Source organism: Phoxinus phoxinus, assembly GCF_949152265.1.
Source record: "Phoxinus phoxinus genome assembly, chromosome: 7".
Classification (NCBI taxonomy): domain Eukaryota; kingdom Metazoa; phylum Chordata; class Actinopteri; order Cypriniformes; family Leuciscidae; genus Phoxinus; species Phoxinus phoxinus.
In genome coordinates, this window is record NC_136882.1 from 39,632,410 (window position 1) to 39,641,914 (window position 9,505).

Genomic DNA, 9,505 nt, shown 5'->3' on the forward strand with positions numbered 1-9,505 from the left:
GAGCTGGGTTTGGGTGATTAGGGTATTGTTGCTTTCTGGTGTTGTTGTATTTAATTTCAACTGTTCTTTAATATTAATTTTGAGCTGGTGTTTGGCAATTATATTTGGATGTGCTCCCCCCCCCCCCTTATTTTTGTGTGTTTCATTCTGTCTTTAATATCGAACGAGTGTTACAATATAACACACACACACTGCATGCTGTGAGGAGGTGATGTACACTAAAGTGTAAGTCGTTACATGATTATTTAGATATGAGACACGATATAGGTGGGGTTACATTAACTATACTTCCCTCATAAAGCATGCATGCATACAAGACATGATAATATCAAACACACAATGTCCTGGGATGTTCAATTATAGATCAATTCATTCCTCTATTATAAGCGTCTCCAAAGGCGTCTCAGAGAATTTGGCATTACATCAAACCGGCTTCACAACCGCAGACCACGTGTGCCGACACCAGCCCAGGACCTCCACATACGGTTTAAATCTAAACCCAACTTTAACCAGTGGATGAATGAGGTAAAACTGGTGTGCACATCTTTCAAATTTGTTAAAAACCAGAAAGACTTTCAATTGATTCTCTTTTGGATACGTATACGTTTATTAAAAAAGTCCCTTTTGATTTATGAATCAAAAACAATCAAAAAATCAAAGAAAATCTTTATTGACAAAGGCAAGCAAATCTAAATGACAGATGAACAGCAGTAGTAAAGTGAGATCTGTGTCTTATTCGAGAGAAATGTGTCGTGTTTAGTCAGTAAAAGAGCTTCAGTATTAGAGACGTCTGATCTGAACAATAACAACAATACAAGACATGTGAGACTTTAAGTGTGATTGGAAATAGTTTTTAAAGTCCCCAGTCAAATATGTATGAATAGATCAGATACAATGACAAACACTCACATTTAACACTTTTAGCACTAATGAGTTAATAAGAAAATATATGTTGCTGTTTGTTCTCAAATTATTATAGGATGGAAATAAGCCACCTAAAGAATAAGCGTACAGTAAAGGCCAGCATATAAAGCCATTACAAATAAATGAAGATTAATAAATGGCATAAAATAGTAATATGAGAAGTGACACCATTAGGTTTCTGATTTGTGAATATGTGCTTGATCTCGTTCAGCTCTTCTGGATCTGATGTCATAAACCAGAATGATGACAGTAGCCACGCCCACCAGAGCAGAGAGGACCAATCGGATCACAGCTTCAGTGGGACCACAACAGTGGACAGAGTCTGAGGAATAAAAGCATCAAACTGAGATCAGATCAGTTCATAAACGCTAATATCAGCGCTGACATCAACTAATATCAGCCGTACCTGAACATGTGTGACAGAACCCGATCTCACGGCAATTCGTACGAATTTTACGAGGTGGCTAATTCGTACCAATTCATACGACCTCACTCGTACGAATTTGTACGTTTTTTGCTAAAACGTACATATTTTACGATTTGCCAAAATCGTATGAATTCATACGAATGACCTACCCCTGACCCCGCCCCTAAACCCAACCGTCACGTGGGTTTAGACAAATCGTACAAATTCGTACGAGTGAGGTCGTACAAATTCGTACGAATTAGCCACCTTTTAATCACTCGTACAAATTCGTACGAATTGGTCGTGAGATAGCGTTGGACAGAGTTGAGTGATGTTGAGATGTTGAGTCTAATCAACAATCTTATTTTCCATTTAATCAGTGTGTTAAGTAAGTGTTTATATGATCTATCATCTCAAACTATAAAACGATTCAACAATTAATATGTAAATAGTAAATTGAAGGACATGAGAAATGATCTCTACTCACCAGAAACAGGCGGACGAGCTGGAAAACATGAGAGAGAGAAAAGATAAATATGAACAAATCTAATCAACAATCTTACTTTTGATTATTTTTGGTTGAGTCAGTGTTTATGTGATCTATCATCTCAAACTATAAAATGATTCAACAATTAATAAATATGTAAATAATTGGTAAAAAACTAGAATATTTGAAGGACAGGAGAAATGATCTCTACTCACCAGAGACAGAAACTCTGAAAGCTTTTATTGAGAAACTTTCTGAAAGCCAAATCTCTCTCGAACTTCTGGTCAGTAGTTTATAATCTCCAGCATGTTCAGTTGTGATGTCTGTGATGGTCAGAGATCCAGTTTGATTGTCCAGCTTCAGTCTGTCTCTGAATCTCCCAAGATAATCATCATATACAGTGATTCTGTCGGCCTGTACATTAATTTCAGCGATTAAAATGTTTTCATCTCCAAACATCCACCGAATCCAATCATAATCCTTTATTTCAGTGAGATCAGAGTCTACAGTGAGTGATTCTCCCTCATTCACGGATATTTCAACTGTATCAACAAACAGAAACTGAGTTTGTAGCAGAGATATTGATATTCAAATTTCAAATGATTAATATCATAAAACTATAACAGGAAAAAAAGCAAAATGTTGTTTGGATTAAAATTGTATCTATTAAAAATAAAATGGTAAAACAAGTAATGAACTCACCAAAGACAGCGAGAAAGAACTTGTATCTGACTGAACTATAGGAATTTTCATCTTCAGTTGTGATCCATCGTTCATAATCTCCAGCATGTTCAGGTCTGATGTTTATGATGGTCAGAGATCCAGTTTGATTGTCCAGCTTCAGTCTGTCTCTGAATCTCCCATCAAGAACATCATCATATACAGCGATTCTGTCGGCCCGTTTATTGATTTCAGATATTAAATTAGTTTCATTCCCAAACATCCACTTAATAAAACTATTATTTTTTATTTCAGTGAGACCAGAGTTTAGAGAGAGTGATTCTCCGTCCTTCACCGACACTGACGTCATTGATGCCATTGATCCTGAAAACAAAAACACAAACAGTGTTTGTCAGATTAATAATGTGAAATCGTTTAATAATGTTTTACTAAATAATTTAAAATGTCAGTTTGAAATAAACAATATTATAAAACAAGACGACAAGACATGCCAAAGTGGCTGGGAGTGTGAGACCCACTGCAGCAAGGAGCAATTAAAGACATTTGAAGATGAATTTTGGCAAAATGGTTGAAAAATCACATACAATAACTAAAAATATGATTATCACTTTCGACCAATAGGTGGCGCAGTTACGAAACTGATGTGATGTGGTCAGAGTGAAGTGACAATGACACATACAAAGTTTGGTGTCAATATGTCAAGGCATTGCAGATATAAAGCCTGAATAGTCATTTTGGCATCATGCCTCAACTTTGCCACTGCGGTATACGAAAACGGTTTTGTCTATCGACACGAAATCCATAACTTTTACTCGGCACAGTCTGGAGATGACACGATCCGATTTTGGTGAAAATCGGACGTTCGGTCTAGGAGGAGTTCGAAAAAGTAGGTTTTAAAAGAAAATAAAGATGGCGGACAGGAACTTTGATTGACTATGGCAAAATTGGTATCTATGTTTTCAGCATAACCCAAGGAATCTATTGAGATCAGTGTCATTACTATAGGCAAATTTATTCAAAAGTTATTAGCATTTTTGGAAATTTCATTATAACTTTTGACCAAAAGGTGGCGCTGTCTCATACATTTTTGAGTACTTTTAGGGCGTTGTACTGATGACCCATACTGAGTTTCGTAACGATACGTTCATGCGTTCATAAAATACAGCATTTTAGCACATAATTCAAAATGGCCGACAGCCAAAATGGCCGATATGGGAAAATTGAATATCAGTCAACTCAGCACGACGCCCTGAATCTAACGAGACCACTTTTGTGATTTTTGGACAAACCGTTCAGAAGTTATAAGCAAAAACATAAATTATTCATATCTCCGGACCAGTAGGTGGCGCTGCGCCGAAACGCAGCAAGTAACCTCAGGTCATGCTTGTGACAACATGTACCAAATTTGGTCTGAATCCGATAAAGCGTTGTGGAGATACGGCCTTACGTCTGTTTTTGCAAGCGCTACGTAAAATTTATTTGCGCGGTATTCGAGAACGGTAATTCGAATCAACTTGAATTCCATAACTTTTGGTCGTCATAGTCTGGAGATGATCTGGTTCATTTTTCGTGAAATTCGGAGCAACGGCCTAGGAGGAGTTCGAAAAAGTAGGTTTTTCGGAAAATTCAAAATGGCGGGAAAACTATTATGACGGAAAATGACGTCATAGGGTGCAGTCGAATCGTCGTGAGCTCAGGAATCAGAGGAAAAAAGAATGTTGTTTCTAGCCCTTGTGGTTCAAAAGTTATTAGCATAAACATGAGTGAAACTTTGGACAGCTGGTGGCGCTAGAGGGAATGAGTTGGAGACTCCAAATTTGCTATGGTGATAGTTCAGGCTGTCCTCTATCACTGTGCCAATTTGTATAAGTTTCCCGCAAACGGTTCTATAGGCTGCCATAGACGCCCAGTCGGAAGAAAAAGAAAAAAAAGAAAAAGAAAAAGAAAAAGAAGAACAAGCGCAAGCAAGACGACAAGACATGCCAAAGTGGCTGGGAGTGTGAGACCAACTGCAGCTAGGAGCAATTAAAGACATTTAAAGATGAATTTTGGCAAAATGGTTGAAAAATCACATACAATAACTAAAAATATGATTATCACTTTTGACCAATAGGTGGCGCAATTACGAAACTGATGTGATGTGGTCAGAGTGAAGTGACAATGACACATACAAAGTTTGGTGTCAATATGTGAAGGCATTGCAGATATAAAGCCTGAATAGTCATTTTTGCATCATGCCTCAACTTTGCCACTGCGGTATACGAAAACGGTTTCGTCTACCGACACGAAATCCATAACTTTTACTCGGCACGGTCTGGAGATGACACGATCCGATTTTGGTGAAAATCGGACGTTCGGTCTAGGAGGAGTTCGAAAAAGTAGGTTTTAAAAGAAAATAAAGATGGCGGACAGGAAGTTTGGCTGACTATGGCAAAATTGGTATCTATGTTTTCGGCATAACCCAAGGAATCTATTGAGATCAGTGTCATTACTATAGGCAAATTTATTCAAAAGTTATTAGCATTTTTGGAAATTTCATTATAACTTTTGACCAAAAGGTGGCGCTGTCTCATAAATTTTTGAGTACTTTTAGGGCGTTGTACTGATGACCCATACTGAGTTTCGTAACGATACGTTCATGTGTTCATAAAATACAGCATTTTAGCACATAATTCAAAATGGCCGACAGCCAAAATGGCCGATATGGGAAAATTGGATATCAGTCGACTCAGTATGACGCCCTGAACCTAACGAGACCACTTTTGTGATTTTTGGACAAACCGTTCAGAAGTTATAAGCAAAAACATAAATTCTTCATATCTCCGGACCAGTAGGTGGCGCTGTGCCGAAACGCAGCATGTAGCCTCAGGTCATGCTTGTGATGACATGTACCAAATTTGGTCTGAATCTGATAAAGCGTTGTGGAGATACGGCCTTACGTCTGTTTTCGCAAGCGCTACGTAAAATTTATTTGCGCGGTATTCGAGAACGGTAATTCGAATCAACTTGAATTCCATAACTTTTGGTCGTCAAGGTCTGGAGATTATCTGGTTCATTTTTCGTGAAATTCGGAGCAACGGCCTAGGAGGAGTTCGAAAAAGTAGGTTTTTCGGAAAATTCAAAATGGCGGGAAAACTATTATGACGGAAAATGACGTCATAGGGTGCAGTCGAATCGTCGTGAGCTCAGGAATCAGAGGAAAAAATAATTTTTTTTCTAGCCCTTGTGGTTCAAAAGTTATTAGCATAAACATGAGTGAAACTTTGGACAGCTGGTGGCGCTAGAGGGAATGAGTTGGAGACTCCAAATTTGCTATGGTGATAGGTCAGGCTGTCCTCTATCACTGTGCCAATTTGTATAAGTTTCCCGCAAACGGTTCTATAGGCTGCCATAGACGCCCAGTCGGAAGAAAAAGAAAAAGAAAAAGAAATATAGCTGCAAGCAGCAATCACCGGGGCCAAGCGCAAGCAAGACGACAAGACATGCCAAAGTGGCTGGGAGTGTGAGACCCACTGCAGCAAGGAGCAATTAAAGACATTTGAAGATGAATTTTGGCAAAATGGTTGAAAAATCACATACAATAACTAAAAATATGATTATCACTTTCGACCAATAGGTGGCGCAGTTACGAAACTGATGTGATGTGGTCAGAGTGAAGTGACAATGACACATACAAAGTTTGGTGTCAATATGTCAAGGCATTGCAGATATAAAGCCTGAATAGTCATTTTGGCATCATGCCTCAACTTTGCCACTGCGGTATACGAAAACGGTTTTGTCTATCGACACGAAATCCATAACTTTTACTCGGCACAGTCTGGAGATGACACGATCCGATTTTGGTGAAAATCGGACGTTCGGTCTAGGAGGAGTTCGAAAAAGTAGGTTTTAAAAGAAAATAAAGATGGCGGACAGGAACTTTGATTGACTATGGCAAAATTGGTATCTATGTTTTCAGCATAACCCAAGGAATCTATTGAGATCAGTGTCATTACTATAGGCAAATTTATTCAAAAGTTATTAGCATTTTTGGAAATTTCATTATAACTTTTGACCAAAAGGTGGCGCTGTCTCATAAATTTTTGAGTACTTTTAGGGCGTTGTACTGATGACCCATACTGAGTTTCGTAACGATACGTTCATGCGTTCATAAAATACAGCATTTTAGCACATAATTCAAAATGGCCGACAGCCAAAATGGCCGATATGGGAAAATTGGATATCAGTCGACTCAGCACGATGCCCTGAATCTAACGAGACCACTTTTGTGATTTTTGGACAAACCGTTCAGAAGTTATAAGCAAAAATATAAATTCTTCATATCTCCGGACCAGTAGGTGGCGCTGCGCCGAAACGCAGCATGTAGCCTCAGGTCATGCTTGTGATGACATGTACCAAATTTGGTCTGAATCCGATAAAGCGTTGTGGAGATACGGCCTTACGTCTGTTTTTGCAAGCGCTACGTAAAATTTATTTGCGCGGTATTCGAGAACGGTAATTCGAATCAACTTGAATTCCATAACTTTTTGTCGTCATGGTCTGGAGTTGATCTGGTTCAATTTTCGTGAAATTCGGAGCAACGGCCTAGGAGGAGTTCGAAAAAGTAGGTTTTTTAGAAAATTCAAAATGGCGGGAAAACTATTATGACGGAAAATGACGTCATAGGGTGCAATCGAATCGTCGTGAGCTCAGGAATCAGAGGAAAAAAGAATTTTGTTGATAGGCCTTACGGTTCAAAAGTTATTAGCATACAATTTCTGAAACTTTGGACAGGTGGTGGCGCTAGAGGGAATGAGTTAGAAACACCAAAATTGGTGTATTTGATGTTGGGAATGTCCTCTGTCAGAATGTCAAACCAAAACAACTTTCCCGCATACGCTTCTATGGGCTGCCATAGACGCCCAGTCGGAAGAAAAAGAAGAAGAAGAAGAACCGGAACAGATACAATAGGTGCCCGCACCTTCAGTGCTTGGCCCCTAAATATAGCTGCAAGCAGCAATCACCGGGGCCAAGCGCAAGCAAGACGACAAGACATGCCAAAGTGGCTGGGAGTGTGAGACCCACTGCAGCAAGGAGCAATTAAAGACATTTGAAGATGAATTTTGGCAAAATGGTTGAAAAATCACATACAATAACTAAAAATATGATTATCACTTTCGACCAATAGGTGGCGCAGTTACGAAACTGATGTGATGTGGTCAGAGTGAAGTGACAATGACACATACAAAGTTTGGTGTCAATATGTCAAGGCATTGCAGATATAAAGCCTGAATAGTCATTTTGGCATCATGCCTCAACTTTGCCACTGCGGTATACGAAAACGGTTTTGTCTATCGACACGAAATCCATAACTTTTACTCGGCACAGTCTGGAGATGACACGATCCGATTTTGGTGAAAATCGGACGTTCGGTCTAGGAGGAGTTCGAAAAAGTAGGTTTTAAAAGAAAATAAAGATGGCGGACAGGAACTTTGATTGACTATGGCAAAATTGGTATCTATGTTTTCAGCATAACCCAAGGAATCTATTGAGATCAGTGTCATTACTATAGGCAAATTTATTCAAAAGTTATTAGCATTTTTGGAAATTTCATTATAACTTTTGACCAAAAGGTGGCGCTGTCTCATAAATTTTTGAGTACTTTTAGGGCGTTGTACTGATGACCCATACTGAGTTTCGTAACGATACGTTCATGCGTTCATAAAATACAGCATTTTAGCACATAATTCAAAATGGCCGACAGCCAAAATGGCCGATATGGGAAAATTGGATATCAGTCAACTCAGCACGACGCCCTGAATCTAACGAGACCACTTTTGTGATTTTTGGACAAACCGTTCAGAAGTTATAAGCAAAAATATAAATTATTCATATCTCCGGACCAGTAGGTGGCGCTGCGCCGAAACGCAGCATGTAGCCTCAGGTCATGCTTGTGATGACATGTACCAAATTTGGTCTGAATCCGATAAAGCGTTGTGGAGATACGGCCTTACGTCTGTTTTTGCAAGCGCTACGTAAAATTTATTTGCGCGGTATTCGAGAACGGTAATTCGAATCAACTTGAATTCCATAACTTTTTGTCGTCATGGTCTGGAGTTGATCTGGTTCAATTTTCGTGAAATTCGGAGCAACGGCCTAGGAGGAGTTCGAAAAAGTAGGTTTTTTGGAAAATTCAAAATGGCGGGAAAACTATTATGACGGAAAATGACGTCATAGGGTGCAATCGAATCGTCGTGAGCTCAGGAATCAGAGGAAAAAAGAATTTTGATTCTAGCCCTTACGGTTCAAAAGTTATCAGCATAGACATGAGTGAAACTTTGGACTGTTGGTGGCGCTAGAGGGAATGAGTTGGAGACACCAAAATTGGTGTATTTAATGTTGGGACTGTCCTCTATCAGAATGTCAAATAAAATCAACTTTCCCGCAAGCGGTTCATAGGGCTGCCATAGACTTCAATGGCGGAAGAAGAAGAAGAAACGGAAGAATAATAATAATAAGAACGCCAACAAAAACAATAGGTGCCTCCGCACTTTCAGTGCTTGGCCCCTAAAAAGAAAAAGAAAAAGAAGAATAAGAACGGGAACAGATACAATAGGTGCCCGCACCTTCAGTGCTTGGCCCCTAATAAAATAAAGAAATGGAATATTGTATGAATTAATTGAAATTTTGTCGTTAAATAAAGGTGAAAAAAATTTGTTTAGCTTCACCATAGGAACCAACATTGATCCTTCTCTTTCTCACACTGTTGATCTGTATGTGCAGTGATGTTTATGATGGTCAGAGATCCAGTTTGATTGTTCAGCTTCAGTCTGTCTCTGAATCTCCCATCAAGAACATCATCATATACAGCGAATCTGTCGGCCCGTTTATTGATTTCAGCGATTAAAGTCTCTCCATATAATCCAAACTTCCACCGAATCTCATCATCATCCTTTATTTCAGTGAGATCAGAGTTTAGAGAGAGTGATTCTCCCTTCATCATAATCTTCCATTCATCTTCATCTCCA

General features: G+C 39.0%; 1 protein-coding gene across 1 annotated transcript; it reads right to left on the reverse strand.

Annotated features, from left to right (window-relative positions):
- Positions 1 to 769: 769 nt before the first annotated feature.
- Positions 770 to 9,247, reverse strand: LOC307001961 (uncharacterized protein). Its single transcript, XM_079619064.1, has 5 exons — positions 9,206 to 9,247; positions 2,520 to 2,861; positions 2,033 to 2,359; positions 1,818 to 1,835; positions 770 to 1,246 (listed from the first exon to the last, which is right to left on the reverse strand). Exons 2-5 carry the CDS (start codon positions 2,854 to 2,856, stop codon positions 1,095 to 1,097), a joined length of 834 nt encoding a protein of 277 aa, XP_079475190.1. The 5' UTR covers positions 2,857 to 2,861; positions 9,206 to 9,247; the 3' UTR covers positions 770 to 1,094.
- Between the last annotated feature and the right edge of the window lie 258 nt (positions 9,248 to 9,505).